The sequence below is a fragment of the Argiope bruennichi genome, chromosome 2 (assembly GCF_947563725.1).
Source record: "Argiope bruennichi chromosome 2, qqArgBrue1.1, whole genome shotgun sequence".
NCBI lineage: Eukaryota > Metazoa > Arthropoda > Arachnida > Araneae > Araneidae > Argiope > Argiope bruennichi.
The window spans coordinates 114,094,207-114,118,645 of NC_079152.1; the positions used below are offsets into that span (position 1 = coordinate 114,094,207).

The following is a 24,439-nucleotide window of genomic DNA, read 5'->3' on the forward strand; positions in this document are numbered from 1 at the left end:
TATGGTATATTATTTAACCTTAAAGAAAATTAGAATGCGTTTCTAAAAGTAATATTTAACAAATAAAGAATATTTAAAGAAGTCGAATGATTTCAAAAATATTTGAAACTACTACGCCTGCAATTTTTGAATGTTTTTGAGAGAATACTACCTAAATTAAATTCCATAAAAAAAATGTCAACAATCCCGATAAAATTATATAAATGTCTTTTACTATATATTCTATGCAGAAAATTCCAAGTTATTTAAAAATGATACACTTTATGATACACCTTACCGTTATGAAATTTGTTAAAACCATTTTTCCAAAAGGCAACCAATTATTATGCAACCAATTAATTAATTAGCTAGACTTTTCAGAACTTAGCGTCAGTCGCAATCTACAGTTGAAGCCATTAAATAATATATCCTGAACACTGTCTAAATTTCTTTAAAGAAAGTGATGAAATAAAATTATAGCGAGTAATTTCCTTCTTAGTCTAATAGTTTGCCACTTAATTATTTAGATTTTTTTAATGATAATCCACGTCTCATACTGAAATACATTTTATTTCAGCAAATTAAGTAATAATTATTTTTGAAAATACTCATAATAAATTATCTTGATATATAGTTAATCTGGAACTATCTAAACTATATTCTTTAATTAGAAATTAATTATCATTGTTTAAAATTTTAAAACTATGTTGACTTCCCAAACACATAGTTCGAAATTGTCCAGACAAGATACGATCAAATATATAAAAAAATTTATGACTTCAATAAGTTACTGAATAATTATAAGCTGGTGAAATTTAAAAGCTAAACACATATTAAAAATATACTTTTTTCAACACGTCATCTAATTATAATCCACCAATTTAAACAATTCTTTGAATTAAATTATTATACAATAGAAATCGAAACTACCATTTTTTAAATTTAAAACAACATCTTTTAATTTTAATAAGTTTACAAATATTAATTTATTATAATATTTAATTTAATATATTATATCTTCATTAACGGATAGTATTTAAAGCTTTAATTTCTGTCGAAATATACAGTAAACCTAAAAAATTCTGTATCAGCCATTCAATCCCTAAGGAATTCAAAAACATGCAGAACACAACCTTCATATATTTGGGGAGGGGAGAGTCCAATTCAAATATTCTATATTGAATATTTGAATTAACTTCTAAAATTATTCATGTTGGTTACCAATTAGAAAAGCAACTTTGCATTACCTGAAAGAATAACTTCTACTCGGAGTAAAATGCTAAACTCAGTTTGCTTTTTAAAGATTTTTTTTCCTTCATATATTAAGTTAGAAGCTTTATAGTTAATTGAAATTTCTTAAATTAGCTGTTATGCATTAATATATTTGCTGATTGTATTTGTACTGGTTGTCAGAATTTCATATTGATATTATTTTATCCGAAATAACACACGGAACAGCGACTTCAAACCATTGAAAGAATAAACGAAATACTAATTAAGGTATATACTTTTAAATGTAGACAAGTTCAAAATTAAAATTACGTTCACATAGACAATCGTAATAAGGAGAGTTGTAAAATCCTCACATCAAATTTACAAATAAATTTCGATGCACTACTTTGTCTAAAGGGGATAAAATTGGCTTTCCCCAAAATATTTCTAAAACTGTTGAAATATTGATGAAATGCATTTGGCCCTTAATATCTACTAATGGATTCGATTCATCATATCCTGAGGTGAACTGCATATATTTCCTAACTCTGAATAAATTATAAATGCCATCTACAGTTGAAATTGATCTGAAGATCTCAAATGCATTACAAGAACTTTTCAATGCGCGTTAAGCTGCCTATTACGAGACACATTTCCAAATATTAGTAATGGCTTATTTAGGGGGAGAAATATTGCTAAATGGTGATTTGTTAAGTGTCGTTAAGTGCTTAAAGACATATTGCAACACTAAGAAATATTTACAGAGAATAATTCCATTTAAACAATTTATGGTATAATATGAGAGTTATCAGTATTTGAAACTCAATATTTGGTATCAATTTCACCCACAATTTTCATCCTATCTTTTCGTTCTGCTTTTGTTTGTTATTGTTGTTATTTTCTCTTCTTAAAGTAGCTTTTACATTCTTTTATTTATAGAATTAATAAAAAAAATCATTTCTGTTACTAATAAAAATTTCCATTTTCAAAAGTAATAATTTATTTTATCATTAAACACATAATTTCTAAATAATCTTAAACAATCTAATTGTCTTTAATTAATCTTATTAGATTTCAGTATTTTTTATTAATAATTTCTTTCTTTTTTTTTATCATGCACCCCTATCTTATTGTTCTTTCTTAATCCTAAAGACTTTCGAAATGAAAATACTCTAATATATGCGCGATTAAAAGATGGATTTTGAATTAATAAAATCATTTTCATGGTATTCTAGAATAATTCTAGAAACCAATAAATTAATATTTAAAAGAATATATTTTTGAAACTTTCCACAAGACGAATGTGAAAAAGAATTTAGAGTTAGACAAGTAGATTGCACGTATGTTAAATGATTTTAATACATCACAAAATTTATTCAATTATATGGAATGTTTTTTAGTAGTAATCAACAACATAAAGGCAATTTTTATCAAAATTAATCACAAAATCTACTAGTAAATGTTAAAAATATTAGTAAAAGTGTTGAAATAATATTTACATCGCAATAGTCTTTTGCTATTTACAGATAGAATTTTCGTTTGTTTATTTATAATAATAATATATGTTCAGTCTTAGAATTTCAGGTAAGACCATGACTGACTCTTGAATAAATCGCTTCCTCAATTTCCATATCATATCATATTAAAACGACGATAAGAATATAGAATTCAATATGTACTAGATTTACTATATTAGTAATCTCCTGATCTCCATCATGAAAACTTCGAGTTCGACAGGTGATACATCTTGGCTGATAAAATATGGTAACATAATAAGAGATACATCCATTTCTATAGCTAAAGAAACGCTTATTCTATAATCGATTTAATAGTTAACGATATATCAATAAATTTGTTTTTAGAAACTATTGAGTATTAGTTACTTGATAGTTCATTCAGTATTTAAGCAATTAGGTCATTGCAATAAACAGCATAACCGAGACAAGTATTTAATGGTGAATCACTTTCTTGAAGCCTCATCATACAAATCGTATCTAGATAAATCGATTTTATGATTTTATTATAAGCCAACATGAATAAAATGAAAGCTTCTTTCAATTGTCCATAGCTGGATGTTTGAAGATTAGAATTTCTAATTACGAAGTGAAAAGTGGTTCTGTTTATCAACAAAATAATAATCTAAGTCAGAATTTGTCATACATTGCTGAAGTACAGACTGACTCTACGCTTCTGTATGGTATTTATATGAAAAACAATGGATTCCAATGACATTATTGAAGATTCATAGGACGATCTTGGGAACAGTGATAAATGAATGCATGAGTGAGAAGAGAGCTACTCTAAAGCATAATATATGTTTTATCATCACCAATGATTTCATCACTAAAGCGCAGTATCATTTAAAATTATACTCTTCTAGGTCAAACTCATTACCTTAAGTTACCTATCTAATTAATTATATTCATGGTCTAGTAAGAAATAAGCACAAAATATTTATTAAAAGTTTATGGTATCATATAGTGTATCTTAACGAACAAAGAATTTAAATTTATATAATTACACACAAAGTATACACCGGTTTCAATTCCTGATAACCGGCATAATATAATATCAAATGCAGGAGAAAAAGAAGTTTTGCCATGACCACAAAGATATGTGACGACTTCAAATAAATTTCAACTTGACTTGTTTTAGCCTTTGTTATATATAAAAGGAAAAACAAAAACTCTATGAATTGTTTAATGGTTCAATTGCTTATAATTTTGAAATATTTTCCTGGCAATCTATAATATAAAGAAGCAGTAAATGACGGGATGTCATCCTGTGCTTATTGTGCATATTTCTTTGCTCATTCTTTCCTATTGTGCTCATTGTGAATGCATTTATATAATTACACACAAAGTATACACCGGTTTAAATTCCTGGTAACCGGCATAATATAATTTTAAATGCAGGAGAAAAAGAAGTGTATGTTATTGAGCTTAATATATATTCAAGAAGATCTAATAGACAGTCATCTGAGCGAAAATTCGCCTATATGTGATATTTATATAGAACAATAATAGACGTCAAAACGAAAGCCTTCAGAGATTTGCCCTCAGCGTAACAAGCTTCTGTTTCATTCTCTTTGAAGAATTCTTGAATGTAAAAAGACCTCAGCAATTTTGGTCCCCTTGAAATTGTGCATTCCAAGGCGGATGGAAATAAAAAATGAAAGTTTGTTTCATTTATCTGTATTAAGAATTATTTATTTTTAATAATAAAGGCTTTTTTAAAACCACCTTTATCTTTAAAATTATCTTTCCATCAAATTTTCTGACAAATACAGTGTGGTTATATTTAAAGTTCCACTTTGAAATGGCCATAAAAGGAAAACTACTGGACCAAATGTTAGCAAATAATTTAAAGGAGGTCATGGGAATTTCTTTTCCGCCAAAAAAGAAAAGAATTCAAAACTCCCCACCAGGCTAGAAATGGCGCTGTATGCAATGTTGTTAAGCAAAATGCGACATGAAGACACCGGTTTAAAATGTGCTTAATCGTTTTTGAAACGTGTTACAAAGCGTGTTCAATGTGTATTATATTAAAAGCACTCTTTATGGTGATAAGCTAAACAGTTTGACGAGACTGAAAGATGCTATACACCGACATGTGCGTAACGACCTTCCTGATATGCTAAGAGCTAATGTTGAGAATGCGGTAATGCGATTTAACTTGGTTTCAGAAAATGGAGGACGCCACATTGAACGTGGTTTGTAACACGTTTCAGAAACGATTAAATACATTTTAAACCGATATCTTCATGTCCTATTTTGCTTAACCCTTAACTGGAGAGGTCAAATTTTAGGATTTAACTGGGGAGTACCGCATTTTATTCACACTAAAATTAAATTTTCTAATGAATGTATTAGTATGAAAAACTGCCAACGTATTTTGCAGATATTTTTCTTGATATATAGATATGTTTTAGAAATTTTTCAAAATATATTATCGTTGAAAAAAGTAAATGCGTTGGAACATACATTTTCTTCTCAAATTACATGCTACAATAAATAATATTCTTCAAAAAGCATATTACTTTTTACTTTTTAAATCATATTTATTTTTACACTATATGAAGGTATATAGAGGACAATATAATGTAAAATTCAACAATTATATAAAAAATTTAAAAAATGGCAATGGGTAAAATTGGCCTTTTTATCGGCTTGTGTGACTTTCATAGCAAGGTTTTCTAGGGCATTTTAAACATACAGGTTAAGAACTAGTATAAAAATCAACCTATAAATTCTGTATATATATCTCTTGGTATATTAATATATTTTATAAATTTTTCAAAATACATTATGACTAGAAAAACTAATTATGTTTTAACATACATATCAAAATCAGTTAAATGCGAACTTTCATCGAAACACTCTTCTGTATAATTATCCTTATCACTAAAATCACTTTATGCTTCATTTAAAATTGTCTGGTGCACTGCTTCAAAATAAGATCAATAAACTGAATGATATTTCGGAGCCCAAGTTTTAGCGCCATCTTCTAAGCCTTGTTTATCACTGGGACACTAACATGGAGATGCGGTCTTAGAGACCGCGCTTGAAGAGATAACTGAATTATTTTAAAAAAGCTTCTGCTGAAATCGGTTGAAAAAGTGCACGTGTATTGAAGGTCACAAAACAGTAAGCTGCAGGGTCAATCCATTCAATTGAGCTAAAAATAGAAAAGGGGTGACAGAAAATCCATCGCTAGCGGTCTCACAGACCACACGTCCCCAGTTAAGGGTTAGTAATATTGCATAAAACGCCATTTCCCTTTGGTAGTCAACTTTTTTTTTGATGGAAAAGAAATACCCATGACCTTATGTAAACGATTACCAAGTTTGATAACATTTGGTTCAGTAGTTTTCCTTTTATGACCATTTCAAAGTGAAACTTTAAATATAACTACCCTGTATATCGATTTTTGATGTGCATAAATATTGTAAATCAATAGCGTTGCCAATATAAGTCAGAAAATTGTATCCAATATACAAATTTAATTCGAATCCACCCTTTTGTTAAATTTGCACAAAAAGGATAACTTTAAATAATTTACATAATATTAATTAAATTTTCAGTTTTTTAAAAAAAATAATTGTGGTTAATTGTTAGAAAACAAAGAAGATCTGACCCACTCCATGTCAATTTCATCTGTCCAAATAATGTTGAAAATTTCATTGTGGAAATATTTTATCAAAATAGTGCATGCATGGATACATTTTATACTGTATGGAAAAAAGGATACTTTATACTAATTATCCAAGCAATGATCCAATTAAAATATACTTCTTAAAATAAATAGTTAAATGACAGCCAAAAGTTTTTGAATTGATTAATTAAAACTCTACTGTCTGATTCTCTTTCATCCAAAGACATTTTACACATTAGATTAGCTCTTAATAGGTCTAATAACTACTGTTCTGAATCTGAAACACATCGTGTATCTAAATACAACTGGATTTAGAATGTTATTTTCAAATAGAATATTTAAAAGCCCGTGATTAGTTTCCAAGCAATTTTCAGAACATGTTAATTAATCTGTCACCATATGCATAGGCAGCTGTTTATCCATTCCATTTATATATAAAGAATTTGAGAAGAAAAGAAAGGCTTTATTTTTTAGAACAGAATAAATTGTGAAGTAGATTTATACACATTGAAAATAAATTTGGTATTTAGGATTTAATTTTAGATATCAGTTTTAATTAAGCTTCCTTCGAATTAATTCCAAAATTAAAACTCAACTTCATTTTTACTGTTTTAGTCAAGAACTTTGTTGAAAGTGAAACACTTCTATTAGAATAATTCTTTTTTAACTTGATTTTGATTAAATTTATTTAAATTACATTTTCGGTTTATTTTAATAATGCTACTATCTCTTTCGCCCACATTATTGAAAATTCCATGGAACATTTTATTAGGATTATTCATTAGGATAATATTTTTTCTGATTCCCAGTCTTACTGTTCAGTAATAGCACATATTGAAAGAGATAAATTTCTTTAATATTTTAAGAAAAACATTTTTAAGGTAGCCGACTACGTTCAAAGCAATATTTTTGAAAAATTTGATTTTTTAAAAACTATTTATGGTTTTTAGATGTATTGTCAATTATAAACACTATATATACAAAAAAAAAATTATTTGGAAATATAATATGTTTTGAGAAATAGGAAAATTTGTAGTAAATTTTAATGAAATTTAACCTAAACGGCTAACACTCTACGCAAAATTGTAATGCAGCTATCCTATTTTTCTTTGTACACAAGTTATAGAATATAATGATGAATGAAATGAACCAAAATCTAAGAAACATTTTGAGATGCAAAGAAATTATGGGTAAAAATGTACGTATATATACATTTTTTCCATAAATTTACAACTTAATTTTTCTAAAAACACCTATAAATAAAAAAGTATTTCACCAACAATAAAACTTTTGGTTCATTTCATTGCCATAGTATTTAAAACACACGCTGAAATTTTTATGTAAATACCTCTATTAGTTTTTGAAATATCATGTTAACGGTGGAAAATTTTTATAAAAATTAAAGTTTAAGAAAATTGAAGTTAAAGAAATATTTTAGCTAAAAAATGGTTTAAAATTATCCTGGATGATAGATCAGACCTTCCTTTTACTAGAAAATACTATTTTGGAAAGAGGAAAGCCTGAACTACAAGAAATAATAATAAAAGAAGAATTCGCCAATGTGGTCGAAAACCAGTGTTTTTAACGTAGTCGGACCCCTTAAGATACTTTAGCAATTGCTTGATAATAGATGCATTGCAGGGAATGGTAAGAAATTAAACTTACCAATTATTTTTACCAATCAATGAAATCTCCTTTGGAAATGTTTTTCATTGATCAAAAATATATTAATTTTTCTTGACAGTGAACGCATCACCATATTAATTTTTTTGACAGTTTTAAAGCACTAACATATTGACTGCCTTATGAATCAAACGCATTTTAGTTTATAATTGTTCCACACGTGAATTATATTTTCTAAGAATAAACAATTTTCCAAGTTTCATAGTACATTTGTGGTTAATATCTGATTAAGTTGCTTACGGTTAATGCAAATATGGGAACCCTTTAAAAGACTTTTAATGTGGTTTTGAGAATTTCAAAAAAAAATGGTTTGACTCAATATAACTGATTTAAATGTTTGCTTTTGATAAACATCATTGCAAATGCGTTAGTTCTTAACTTTTAAAAATTAATAGAAAATAATTGAAAAGTAGCAAGTAATCATAAAAAAGTTCAAATTATAGAAAAACTACAAAATATTAGATAGAATTTCATGCATGTCACACGGAACTTCAGTCAACTGGACATCTGAATTAGGACACTCTTTTTCATATTATTAGGAATTAGAACATTCAATAGTATGCATTTAATAAAAATCTACTTCACCGTACAAAACGGCAAATGCTTATGGCCTGTTCATATATGAGCAAAAATATGTGGTTGTTTATATATGAGCAATTAATTTTCAACTCGAATTTGCTTGTGGGAATCATGCATGCATCGCTCATCTCAGCAGAATCGATCATTTGATGAGGCCTCACAATTCGACTGTGATTTGAACTCTTAAACCGTTACACATATTAGATGAAAATAAATGAAAAATATGGTAAAACTTAGTTATACTGATGTATAAATTGTTTTAATTACATGGGTTAATATTATAGCAATAATTAATCAATTATATATTAATATTATACAGTATCAAGTTTTACATATATTATAACAATATTAAATTATAATATTATTATAATTTATAATATAAAGTAGTCATATTATAATAATTTTAAAAAAAGCATCTATCAACTTATTGAACAAAGAAATTAACCTTTTTTTCAACTCGTTTCTCAATGGCTGATATTATTTTTTCACAAATTAGTTCGAAAATCCTTCATTACAAGAAAAGTCACCATGTCCATATAAAATGTCTTTAAAACAAAAAATATTGTACAAAAAATATTTTTGAAATATCCAAGTCCTTCATTGTGTATTTTGCCACCTTGCCCTTCCTACAAACGACTTTACTTATTGAGTTATAAGCATCTTCTATATGAATATAATTATTCTATTCAGTAGATGCTTAATAATGCCGTAAATAATTGTTAAAAGAATATAAATTTAAGCATACCGGTAAAACTTTCAAAAATAAATAAATAGATAATTGAAAAAAATCAGGTTTGAAAGAATTTATTAAAATATATATATTACAATGGATTAAAATATTTATATTACATAAAGATGAAACAAATTTTTACTTCTCTAAATATTACATTTCCGATTTCAAAGTTTCATTAAATAAGGTGGCAAAGTGTATACATGCATTTTCCCTCCTATGGAAGTTGACAGTAAAATATTTTTTAAATCAATTTTTATACATCTTCTGTCATATAAAAGTGTCAATTAGTGAAATATTTCTCCTTCATCCATCTATACATAGACAAAGGTTCATATTTCTACTACCAAAATTTACTGAGATATGCTAATTTTTAAATTTAAATTGACAAATCACAAAGTTAGATGCAAACATTTTTATCAGAAATACAACTTTATTCAATGCAAATGTCATAAGCAGATATTTTCAAATAATACATCAGCCAAAAATCATGACTTTGATGGAATTGGCAATCGCTCTTATTGTTGTTCAAATGCTTTGTTGACCGTTACACATTCAACGTTATAAGAAAATAATGAGAACCTTCCAAGAATGAAGAACTAAAATATACGAGTCAATGCTGGAATGCCGAGCAAGAAAATGCAATCCGCTGCTCACAATTATGTGCTTTCTAAAAAAATTGACAAGAAGAGTTTCATGACAAGAAGAGTTTGGAAATGCTATGTATAATCATAATACTGATTTAGATGTAGAGAAATTGAAGTGTAATTTTTTGAATTCGACTTATTTTTCTAGGAAGTATGCTTAATGATTACAAACTATAGGATCTTTACTTCCCCTGGGAGAAATAGAGAAGATGAGTTGTTATATAAATGAGGCAGGAACTGACGTTTGGCTTATTTTTCAATTTATCCTCATGCTATATTACATAAAGTCAGTTCACAATTCAACATTCCCAAAGAAGTGTGTACAGAATATTTCTATTTAATAAATGGCATCTCTACACCATTTATGGAGTCTTTGGACTATTAGCAGTTACATGGACAACTACACGATTGATTTCCCATTTCGACTCTAAAGTCACATCTTTTTTTCTGCATGTGTGTTTGGACAGATGCCGCTTTAATCGGAAAGGGAAAAATTAAGCTTAAACATTATTGATTTGGATTCGTTAATAATCCATTCTTCGTTTGAAGGGTTCATCCCCAATGGCAATTTTCTATAACTGTGTGGTGTGCATTTTTAGACACACTTTAGTCGTTACCATTTTGCATCCTAATACACTTGATGGTGACATATATATTCATTTAGTTTCATTCGGCATTTTGTCTGAACTATGAAATGAATTGTCTTTGGTAGCTCGATATGGGGACTGTTTGGTAGTACACGTCCCACAGATCGTTTACGATAAATTCTAAAAGCCTATTTTCATGCATTAAGGATGAATTGGATCGCATATGTGGATGCATTCTTTAAAAGATGCAACTTCGTATAGACGTTGCAGAATGTATTATTATTTTACGATTCAGCCTCATTAATATTCTTTCAGTATCGGTAGGTTATATCTGAAAAGTGCAGCAAAAGATTGGTTCAAACACCGGTCATATATATGAAGAAATTGTGTGATTTAAATCAGTTTGCTTTTTAATAATTCAGAAAATTTTTCAAATAAAAAAAAATGGAAGTCTGCATCTTTATAACGGTTGCAGGAAAAAATTTTTTACTATAATACTCATTGGTGCTTTTCAGTATTGGGACAATATAAACATTTAACTTTTGTAATTTGCATTATCGATTTCAACATACGTCATTGTATTTGCATACTTTTTCTAACTTCTTTAATGCAATTTTGAGATTGGAAGTAGATGCCTAATTGCAAAATTTAAATAAAGAAGCTATTGTTCTATTTTTTGGGGTTCTCTACACACATAAATCTTTCCGTATGGGTCCAATAACATCTAGCGCTCTGCGGCTAACGGTCAAATGCTTTGAAGAAACAGACAGCTTTGCTGTTAAAGCAGGCCATAGACGTTAAACATGGTTACCGCAGATGATTAAAGACACAACCTGTCGTTGTGAAAACAAGTTCGAACACAGAAGGGGCATCTAGTGCTCTCATCGTATCAAGGCAACTGGAATTGCCATGCACTAGATTTTGGAGGTGATGCAGTGAGCACTCGAAGCCTATCCATATAAGATCCATCACTCGCAACAGTTAAAACTATCCAATAACGATATGCATGAAACTTTCGCTTTAACTTTCTTAGCATGGATGGAGATGGAACAGAATTGGCCGTGGGACTTCTTATGGACCGATGAGGTTCACTTTCACAGGTGCAAAACTGTGAACACTCAAAACTGCCGTATCTAGTCCACTGCGAATACTCACAAGGCTCTTCAAATGCCCTTCATTCAGCGCATATTACTGTTTGGATTGGCTTCATTATGCCTTTTTTGATTGACCATTTTTATTTGAGGAAATCACTCCACAATCACCAGCAACTAACTTGTTCCGTAAGCGCAGCATGTTATCGGGATATGGTGTAAAATTTGTCATTCCAGAACTCCAGCAGCGTGGATGCTTCATCACAACTATATTCCAACAAGGTGATGCTCCTGCTCACATAGCGCATGCGGTTCAATAATTGCTGTGATGTCATTTTACTGAGAATTGCATTATCAGTCGTACATTCCCTACAAGATGCTCTCCACATTCACCTAACTTAACCCCTTATAGTTTTTGGCTTTGGGGTAACCTCAAGGAAAAAGTTTATCGATGAAAAATAGGAAACCTGGCCGAATTGTAGAAGCAGATCCTCTTGCACGTATGCAACAACCGATCTGCTACATGCCTCTGTGAATTATGTTATAATGTTGTGTAACATGTTAGCCCTGATCCAAAGTGGGCATATTGAAAACCATTTGTGAAACTTTTGTTTGTGGTTTTTCCTGTCTTTCGTTTGTTACTATCTGGAAAGTTTCAGTAGAAATAAAAATTTCTGTTATGTATTAAAGTTCATTATATATATATATATATATATATACACCAAATGAACTAAAAGAAATGTACATTTAGCAATATCACAGAATATTTTAGTCTCCCAATGGTAGGGACATTTATCAACCTCCGAAATTGGTTATTTGAATGATACATCATTAAAGTTAAAGGGCAGCTGGCAGAGTACTTGAAACCTATTTTTAGTTCTTTTCGTGATAGAGACTTAATGAAGACTTCTGCCGACCTTATTTTAAGCAATAATCAATTCAGAGTAAGCATTGATTTTTTCGGAATTACTTTTAGATATATGTGTATTCGTTCGACATGGCTAGATGAAAGTATTTCTAATGTTTTATCCTTTATCACCCTTCTGAACTATCTAATATGTAGTTTTCTTTTTTAGTTGATGTACAATGTTATATAAGTCTATATTTGTTGTAACAAGCATTAAGACAGAGACAAGCAGAGTATTTAATACTTTTTTATTATTTTCTACTCTTTTCTATATATAATTCCAGAATATAAATTATTAGCACTTCTAATTGAAATGAAAATAATCAAGGACATTTATACAAAAAAAATGAGCATTAAAGAGATTAACTATTAAAACAGTAATTAAGTACTATTTCTACTGATAGATTGCTGATATACAGAAAGTATTCAAAGTATCAGGATAATTTCAGATATTACAAAAGAAAATTAAAGGAATTTTTGATATCCATCATAATTTACTTTTCTGATGCAATTTTAGATTCAAGTAACTCAAACTTTCTGAAACTTATATATTATTCGAAGATAAGATTTCAGATTAAAATGAAAAAATATCTTTAATTTAAAAAAAAAAAAAACATCTTTTAGTTAAAAAAATACTTTTAGTTTTATTATATTACTGAAAGATAAATAAATTGTTTGTCCAATAAAGATGTGAATAAGTTGTTGTAAGACTATTATGTCAAGAAATAAAGGCAGAATGATGTTTATAGCAACAAATTCAGAAGGTTTTATGGCTACATTTCAATAAATATATAGCTCAATATATTTCACCATTTCTGCTACTTCCAGGCTCTTTTTTTATTTTTTAGTGCACGAAGTGAGAGAATTATCATCTTGAAAAATTTAAAATTGATATTTTTATAAGCTACCACAATTTGCACTTCGTTGAATTAGAAAATTGCCTGATTCGTTATGCATTGGTCTATATATTATTTTACATATTTTGTGTTTTGTTTGAAAAAAACAGTATATTTTATTTCAGTAATAAGAAAGATAAATTACTGTGATAGACAATAGTGCTTTGACATTTGTATTCACAAGTGAACCGTCATCTGATTCAATTTCATTAGAGAAATACATTTAAATAATACAAAGTACAGATATAAAGCTATTGGAAAAATCAAAAATTAATTGTTTTCACAGTTAGAGACTTATGATACTTTAAATATTACCGGCGATTAAATTTAAATTCAATGCAAACAATATTTCTTGCAAACTCATTGATCGCCAAAGAATGAAAAATAACAAATAATTGAGTCAAATGTTCTGAATCATACAATTATGTTAACCTTTAAAAGTATTTTTTTTCTCCAAAATATTGCAATCTTTTTAATCAATAGATGATCTCGATTAATAAGAATAAATATTTTTACTATTTTAGAGCATTTAAACGTTTTAGAATTTTATATTATTCTTGAATCATGCGACTGAAGAATGGCAATTATTTTATGGCAATAATTTCAATTGGCTGTTGTATTTCAATTGGATTGTTGACAATATGGCAATAATTTCACATATATTAGACTGATTAGAGTTTCACAGGATTGTTTGGATTTAACTGGAGTGAATTTCGAGGGAAAGCCGAATTTCTGGACTAATTAGTTGATCAGATTGTAGCGATCAGTAACAGATTACTTGATGATTTTGATGAATTCCGAAGTTGTTGTGAAATTTATACCATTTATTAAACGTTCTTAAGTTAGTGTGATAAGAAAGTTTCAAAACTCGTCTTCAGAAATGAATTATAATGGAAGACCTTTATTTTATCATTTAATTATCACTTTATAGCTTCAATTAGACACTTAATTAAACATGTTTTTTGGCTTAAACTCGAAATTATAGAGATACTACGGAAATGAAAATAAAAAGAATTCTTATCACCATTCTGAAAGTAATCCCTATAGAATTTAAATGTATCTCTTCGATTTCATTTGAATGTTTTTTTTATCTGGTTTTCTTTTCAAAGTAATAACCAAATACATTTGGAAATTCAGGCAGTTCCTTGCAACAAGAAACGTGCTATTCCTTGATAAGTTGGAGTAGAAACTATACCTTTCAAAATGATAAATCATATTATCAGAATTTTTTTTTCTACTTTCACATATACGAAGTATGGATAAAGATTTTTAATCGTCAAAAAATTCTAACTTGAGATTTTGGAAAAATTTTATATTGCAGATTTCCTTGAGTCAGAAAAACACATTTTTGTCATTATTTCTGTCTACATATAAGAACTATGACTCAAAAATACATTGAGCTATAGGGCTGAAATTCGATTTATAGAATTATAACTCAATTTGTAGATATCTGAAGAATTTTGAATTAAATTCATTAACAAGAATTCTTTCTGGATAGTTTTTCGTGTACAAGCGAACTCGATAACTTGTACAGATGTACAGATGCACAGGTATAGCATCTAAAATATATATGCTTGTTAAATTTTGAGTAAAATACATGAAACGGTTGACCATCTGTCAGTCTATTTCTATAATATAAAGCAATATCAAATAAACTCAATGGATTAAGAAAATTCGGTATGTGATCGATTGTTAAAAAGACGTCCAATTTGCACGATATATTCAGTAAAAATAGTAAATTCACGACAAAGATACTTATTTCTTAACAATTGTTTATCTAAGTCAGAAATGTATTCATGGCCTTACTCTCACAATATTAAGGGGGAAGGAGGAATAAAAATTTTATTAGAGCATATGCGAAGAAATTTTGGAGAGATCACTCCGGCTAGATTTTTTAATTCTTTTCATTTTATTGTTGGGGCGCAAAATGGGCGACAAATAGCACAAACATTAAGAAAACTGTTATCAAATAATGACATTTCTAGGGGGGAAAGTAGTTCTATATAAACTTTCGTTCACTATAATTCATGATCAATCATTATAAATCTGTAAGTGCTTTAGGGATACAGAATAAGTTGCTTTATAGATAAATTATATAGTACTATGAGAGAGGATTATATATATTTATATAACAACAAACGGGCTGATCTTGAATGAGTTTGCAAAAAAGCATGTTTATTTTTTATAGAAGCAAGTCAGTAAAGGAGGTGGGGGAATGTCGTGCACCTTGTGAATATTCTTTTGAGTTAGGGAAGATTTGTTGCTGAAAAAATACTTGTTCAAAATACGACGAATGATAGTTGGGTAGTTGACAATGCTTTCTATTTCTACTCTCTGATCTGAATATGTTAATTGTTGTAAGGAATACTTGATATAGAGAGATGGGTGGGTTTTGTTCATTTCAGCTCATACTAAGCTCAAATTTTGAAACCAAGTTAGGCTGTTTCGGGACAGTTCTCGTGAACTTGAGCTATCATTGGGTAAAGAGTACGGTAGCTGGTAAATCTCCCTCTTCCCTCAACTCCAAAATTCCATCGGGCAGCGGTGGAATGGTGGTAAGGACTCGGCGTCGGAACTCGGGGCTCCAGATTCGAAACCCGACTCCACCTGAAAAGACGTGTAAGCTGGTCTGGTACACGTTAAATCCGTCAAGGCCGAATTTCCTCCTTCTGGTGTGGGGAGAGTTTGGAGAGAGGAAACCAGCTTAGGTATTGCCCTCGTCATTTAGACACTGTTCAGATTTACGAGGTCAGTCCAAAAATAGCCTTATTTTTGCTTTAAAACAGGAAGTTAATGTAACTAAACTACACTAAACCAAACCAAATTTACATCTCATATTAATTTGACTTAGGATGCCATATTTATCGTGCACTAGGCCGACGTATAATCATGAAATGTTATTTCGAAACTTGATCCTTTCAGCCTAAAGCCAAGATCTTACTACTTAGGCCATCGTAGCTTCCGGAAAGATAGGATATTGCCGCAAATCGTAAAAACATTCATCAAATCACCTTCTTTTGTTATTATATCTTTATCCTCAATGTCTGTCGGCCATGAGTTTTGTTAAGTTATTAGTGAGAGCAAACTACAAATAATGTTCTTTTTTCGTTTTTTACATATGGAAACCAAACGGTTGTAAACTTAAATGCAAATAAAGTCTCTTTTATCTGTAGTAAAGAAAATAATTGTTTACCGTTTTACCAAATTAAACAGGCGCGATTGTAAAACATGACTCCCTGTATGATACCTACTTCATTGGTTTTGAACTTATCCTTATGTTTCAAATCTTTCCCGACTCGCCATATTCTCTGCAGATTTCTGATGAAATGATCTTTTCCGTATTAATATCAAACGGAAATTCATAATTCACAAGAAACGAATTGTCCGAATTGAACTCTAACCGTTGACGCGAATTCCTCACGGAGCAATCAGAATAATGAGTGATTTTTTTTTCCTGTTAAAATATGACTATAACAGTAATTTTGATTACCATTAATCTTTTATAAAACAAATAAGGGGTGCTCTATTAAATGGCTTGTTATACATTTTTATACATTTCTATTTTCACTCCACACTTATGAAAGAATAATAATTTTTGAAATGGTAGGCATGTGTGTAAAATTTGATAAAAGAAACTAATGCAAAGTACTTCACGATAACAAATCAATTACATTATTCAATCCAAATGCTAAATTAAGATTGATTATATTATTATTATTTTTCGATTCTTACATTGACATATCATGTGCTATTAATGTTTTTACGACCCCAAAAATTATCAATATGATTGATTGATTATCAATATCAGCAAGCTACACAAAGTTTTGAAAATTAGTAATTTTATATTTATAATTTAATCTTCTTTTTCAGTAGTGCTGTAGTACAAAATATTCCACCTGGAAATGTTATTTTTCTCTAAAAAAATTTGGAAAGTATCATTCTACAGAATCTTGCAATGCATTTTACCAAAATATTATCAGCTTAATTTAAAAAAAAAAAAAAAAAAAAGATGGATATAAATTTTAAAATTACCTTTTTCTTTGCCCGGTGTTGGACATTCATGTTGGCGATATTACTCTCACCTGGTGCCTGCGTTCGCCATAGACGGCATATTATTAACATGTATGTTGCGATCATAATTGCCACTGGTAGAAAGAATAACGTCACAGTGACAAAAGTGTAGTAGAGTTGTTTCATAGGGTAGGTCCGTAGACAAAGACCGGATTCGGCATCCCAGTGTTCCACTCGAGGCCAGTCGTCATCGCAAGATGGTTCAACAAGATTCCTCCACTGTTGAAAAAAAGAGACACATTTTACAATAATGCAGGATTACTTCTTTATTGAATTACTAGCCGCCTTTGGCGACCAGCCGGTTCGCCAAACTTAATGTTCGTTTAAATTTTAATAATTAAATAGGTTGAGCCGGAGTTTAACCCCCTTCTTCCACAAGTTGCGATAACGCATCAAACCTGGCAATCTTTATTATGCACTATAATTGAACATCTGCTGCTTTGCTTTTGAACATTTCGCAAGGCCGTTGTTGGCAAATTTTAAAAATTGCGCCAAGCAGGCAATTAAACTCCGGTTGTACAATTAAATATTTTACGCAATTCTAACTTTAATAGATTCTTCAGCAAAATATTTTAAAACTTCAAATTTTGATAGTCATATAATTCACTCATAATATTATAAAGGCCTTCAGTCTTAACGTGATATGTATCTCTCTAATTTTCTGTTACCCCTCGTCGAATTTATGGTTTAAATTAAAGTGTAAATGATTAATCCGCAATTAATATAATAATATTTTTTACTGAAACAAAGCATTTTTTTAATACTATGATTACTGATAATAGAGCCACTGAGCGTTTAAACTTTATGGGCACTAAAGAATATCTTTCTCAATTTATGTAATATCTCAAGAATTTGTCAACAAAATTTTCTCAGATTCCTCATGAACAGATCGATTCATTAACAATATTTAATTTTAAATGCATCAAACACTAAGAAAATAAAATGAATCGTTTAAAATAATCGGTCGAAAACAGGTTTAAAAAAACTACTTAAAAAACGATGTACTTAAAACTATAAGCATATACAAAAAATATATATAACTAACATAAATACAATTTAATTACAAAAGCATGCAACTAACCTAAAAATAATTTAAATCATTGAAAACAGATTAAAAAAAACTACTTAAAAAAACGATGTACTTAAAACTATAAGCATATACAAAAAATATATAACTAACATAAACACAATTTACTTACAAGAGCATGCAGCTAACCTAAAAATAATTTAAATCATCCGTTGATAATGGTTGTCATGGCAACAATCAGAACATAATGAGCATGCGTGAATTTTCTTCCCCAGTTACGTTAACGCAAATGCGTGAATTTTTCTACGCCAGTTGGGGTAACGCTATGCAGATTATACATTTTTAATTTCCTTTATTCTGTGTTATTTTAATTCAAAAGTACTTCAGAATGAATCTGAAACATGGATTAATTAACAATGTTTCATTTTAAATGCATAAAACATTAAGAAAATAAACAGAATCGTTTGAAATAATCCGCCGTAAAATGTTAACTCTAGCCTCATTACTGTTGGGAGAAAAAAAACACTGAAGCCTTACTCATTTGGCGGTGGGGAAGATGAAAGATTTTTTTGGCAGAAAATTTGGCGATGGGGAAAATGGAAGATTTTTTTGGCGGGAAAGTTAGTTTTTAATTAATAATTAAAATTCTAATTAAAATTTCAAAAAAAGGGACCCCAGGTGCACATTCCCAACCTCTAAGGTATACATGTACCAAATTTGGTAGCTGTATGTCAAATGACCTGGCCTGTAGAGCGCCAACACACACACACATTGAGCTTTATTATAAGTATATAGATTAATAATGATATTTCCATTTTATTGAAATTAATTTATTTATTAAATCAATAATTTATTTATTGGTATATTATTATAAAAATTTATTTTTTATTGAAATATTTAGATACAATTTTATGGAATATTGAAAAATATTTTTATTGGTGATTAAAAAATGATTTCAGATTATTATAAATATTGATTTTGAAAATATCATGCTTATTTCATATTATCATCTGAACTGATTATTTGGAATTTCATTATTAAATAGCTTGTGGGCTTGAACTATATATTAAATCATTGAATAACTAAAATCATGTTATTATAGAACAAAATATGTATTTGAAAGAGTGCTTCTAAAATGATGTTCCAATCGATTTAATTCGAATTTTTCATTATCTGAAATATTCTGATATTAATCATTAAATGATATAAAAGAAGGAATCAATCGTCATGCAGATATTATTTTCAGAAACTCATTTTTCAATTTTAGTTTCACTTTGTTGTATTATATTATGATTGTAACTGCCTAAAAATTATAAATGAGTCTTTTAACTAAGAAACTAAGAATAATTCAATTGCAAATTTAACATTTTGTTTAAATTGACTGGGATTTGCCATTTTTATACTTCGCTCTGATGAGGATTATTTATAATTCATTCTTCGTTTTGATCACCAATTATTCATCGTTTTCCGTTGCATGTTACTTAGCAAGTCGATTTCATGAGAAGAGCCAATCGTTTACGTTACTTACTCAAGTTATACAGAATTATTATTTAGCAATGAAGTAAAGGAAAATACTAGTAAAATGGTGGAAAGAATTGCATAGAGTAATTCTCTTTTTAACGAATTTATTTTTAAAAAATATGGGAAAACGAACAGAAAGGAATTCGTATGAAGGTTTATGTCTAAATTATAATTCCATAATTTATCATTCAGCACACTGTATAAATTTTAAATATTGTTATTTCTCAATCGTCTCAGTTATATTTCGAGCTATATAGAATTCACTCGAAATAAATCGGATGTTTTGCTCGTGTTATTATTTTATCGTTAAAAGTTTAAAAAAATAAATAAATAACACTTATCAGAATTGATATTATTAAAAAATACAAAGTATGTATTTTAAAGAATACAAAAAATGGTTATTCAAAGTATTTATTACTAAATGTATTACATTTACCAATTGAAGCAATTCAGTTCACTTATATTATCGTCTCGTTTTAAAGCGATACTAGGGCTATTTTGGATTTCAGAATTTCGAACCATGGTAAGATGACGAGGATGGCACCTGAACTTGCACCCCCTCTATAAGCTTCTGCACTACACTAGCGGAAGACGGTAGAAACACACACAACGGATTTAGCGCGCTCGGGCCCGTTTACGCTACAGTTCTTCGGGGGAATCGAACCTCGGACCTGAAACTCTCCGGATCCGAAACATAGAACTGAACACTAGGCCCTTGCGGCTTCCCATTATTTAAGTAAAATGAAACTATAAAAACTATAATAATCACATATTTCTATTATTCGGTTTCTAAACGTCCAAGAAATATATTAAAACAAATGAGATAAATTAATACCACAATGTTTGGATGAATAAATGTAAAATCAATACAAAGGAATAAATGATTGTAAAAATATTACAATGTATAAAATCTTTACGATTGATGGCGATGTCCAAAGATATTAAAATAATATTCATAAAAATAGAATTAAATCAAAAGAATTACTACTTTCATTCTTCGGCAGTATTTTTCAGAAATATTTTCTAAAATATAATCTCTTTTATTGATGCAAACACAAAACAGCTTTTTTTCCCTAATTATTACAATATTTTCTTTTTGATTAGTAGAGGCATAATTATTAAAATTATATGCATTCACTGATTTTTTTTGTTTTTATATCCTTACCAAATAAGCTACATAAGAAAATGTAGGATTATTTTAATTTTATTTTTACAAGAGAAACAGAAAATTTGCGTGATAAAAATATTATAAAAGAAAAAAAAATACTAGTAATATTTAATTCATGTCATTAATTCACATTTACACATGAGTGTAAAAAACTTAATCATTTATTTTAGAAATTGTAAACAAATGTTAAATTATTTCTAAATATACACCTAACAGAAGAAAAATTGTTCATTTACTATGATCAGAAAAAAAAAAATATTCCTCACTTTTGATTATTTCTTTGCTCTTATTATTTGTTGCTGAAATGCAAAAATCATTCTATCAAGCAAAGGCAGTTTTGTTTCAATTCCTAATATTAATAAAAAATACCATTACCTAGATAAATGTAGCCTCACACTTATTAGAACATCGATAATAAGAATTAAAATGTTTTTAATAGTGAAATTCCTTTCCAGTCATCAGCGCTTATAATAATTCAGAAATTTATTATAATATTTTTTAAAAATTTAATTTTTTTCTGTCTGAGCTGATCACTTATCGATTTTTCAAAATACAATCTATTATTGTACGCATTTTCCTTAAGTTAGCAAAACTAACTTTCATTTTTTAAAAATATGCATATAAGAAATACAATATCTGAATAAAATTATTATAATATGTTTTAACAAAAAATTGTAAAAGCAATATATATTATCCACTTGAACATATTCTTCAAAATATTGTCTGTCTTACCTACAGAAAATAAGCTGTATTGATTTCTCGTTATAAAGTGGTTCTAATAAATAATAAGCCAGATATTATAATATCAAGACTGATCAAATAACTAAAGTCATAATTTACTTTCAGAAATTCCACACTCTGAAAATGTATGTTTATAAACATGAATATTTGTCTTATCATATTAAACAAATACGTATATTACACCATATATCGGGAAAACTGTAGAAACATGGAAGCATCATTTGTGTGACAAATTTAACTGATACGTCAATTTATCGCCTACTATTTTCGTGCAAAGATATAATTATCTTTAAATGAACACTTCTTAAGATATAATTGGACATGGCTGTGACAGGGAAATTCAAGCCTTAGTTTATATAATGATGCATTTTAATATATAATAATACATTGTGATACATCGTAATGCCAAACAACAGGTTTAGAACAGACAGCATTTAATGATCGTAGACAGAAGTAATTTCTCGAACGGTTGCATTTCGTTCCAAAATTCTCAGAGACATTCATTTAATTACTCTTAAAGGTCACCCGTTCCTCAGCTGTTTATTATAAAATTTCTTACAGAATGTAAAGGGGAATAAAACTTTAATTATATTTCACTGAAAAATTTGTACTTTTATGTATGAGTGTAAAAAATATCTTATGAATCATGATATTTTTTTCTACTTTTTTGTTATTTTTTCAGTTTTTATGGCAAAAAAAATTGAAGGAAGGAGTTTTAAATATGTAAATTTACTATTTTTGAAAAGTTTTAGTCAAATAAATACCTGGTATCATAAATGAAGGCTCTATTGTTTTTTTAAAAAGCTAATATATTCAAATACTTTTTAAAAGGAGGGAACGACATTTTTCGTTTATAATTCTTCCTTTATTCTTAAATTATTTAAACTAGTTGAATAATTTAATCTACAAACACATATATTCGAATTACTAATAGGGCATGATCTATGTAGAGTTTCGTCCTTCAGACATAAAAATTTAGAATATGTGTCCATATATAAAATATGTCATAATTATGCAATTCTTCCTCAAAAATATTATATTAACTTTCATAATATCAATTTTTAAGACACTGCGAATAATTTGTCTTATAAACGTGAATGCACAGACCAATAAACCTTAATCCCATCGCCGCATTTATCACAAATCTAAGTATATATCGTTACGAATATATAATATTGCTTATCAGTGTGATTATTTAGATGGTAAGGGTGAGAGATGAACAAATATTTTCATCTCTATGAATGGATGTCATGCTGCTGAGGAGATGACCCCCCCCCCACTCAGCAATGACAACCATTTGAGTACCTGGTAAAAAATTTGGTAGCAAAAGTGAGAATTTTAGAAACTATCAGAATTTCGGAGATATATAGATTGAAAGCGAAAATTCGATTGCCTTTTAGAAGGTTTTTTGCCCTGTCACATAAATTTTAAAACAAGAAGGAATCAGGAGTCAGCAATGGAGTCCAGTTGAGCTCAAGCGAGTAGTTGAGCGAAGTCTCTCTTTTAAATATAGATTCCCAGCAAGATCTGAGTGCTTTGTGCTATTATGGTTGTTTAATAACAATTTACTGCTTATCTTCTGCTGTTCTTGTGTACGCTTTGGCTTGTTTGGCGATTGTATATTTGTCTGTCAGATTGTCTATTCAATTTAGAATAAATTATCGTTATCCGCTATTGGGCCTATTGGTCTTTCTCACTCTACACCGATCGGATGGATTTTTTTTTCCAGAACAATATATATCAATAATGTGTTAAAAGTATTTTACAAATTCCATTTCTTTAGTTCCTTGTAATTTTAGTTATATTCTATATAAGATCACAAATTAACAGTCTTCTTTCAGATATATTTCGTGCAAATTCACTGTTTTAATATTAAGATTGCATACTAAATTTCATTCGTCTTATTCACTCTATTTCTTGTTCATAGACTGAGAGACAGAAATAATTTACAAAATAAAATAAATATACGGAAAGAATATTTATTCAAAATTTCGTATTGAAATTTTTTGGTAATAAGTTGGATGCCAATAATATAATACATTTTTTTTTCAAACTCTTTGCAGAATGCGATGAGAAATTATAATGGATACTCTAAGAAGATTTTGTTTTAAGACACTGAAGTTTTATTTGAAGATCTTAAAATTGATGTTGAAGGAATAAAGAATAAAGTGAAAAGGGGGGGTGGAATCAAATTTCAACAAACTCTGTATAAAAATTAATTACTGAATAATTATAATCCTTGGTTTTAAACTCACTATATTTCTTAAAGTATTATACTTACGAGATACTTTGGCAATACTTTATAAAATACTGAAATTTCACAATTTTTAATTTAAATGGTAACAAATGTCTTATATTTCAACTTCTCGCTGTGTGATTTATATTTATACTTGATCTAATAATTCCCAAAGATGTTAGAGTAGGCTATTTTATTGGAACTTCATTT

The 24,439-nt window shown here is 28.7% G+C and overlaps 1 protein-coding gene across 1 annotated transcript in view; it reads right to left on the bottom strand.

The window, feature by feature from the left end:
• Positions 1–24,439, bottom strand: part of LOC129961761 (QRFP-like peptide receptor) — a 184,753-nt gene that overhangs the window by 33,101 nt on the left and 127,213 nt on the right. Inside the window, exon 3 of the mRNA XM_056075320.1 lies at positions 17,498–17,755. Within this exon, the coding sequence (XP_055931295.1) occupies positions 17,498–17,755 (258 nt within the window). The remainder of the gene's footprint in view (positions 1–17,497; positions 17,756–24,439) is intronic.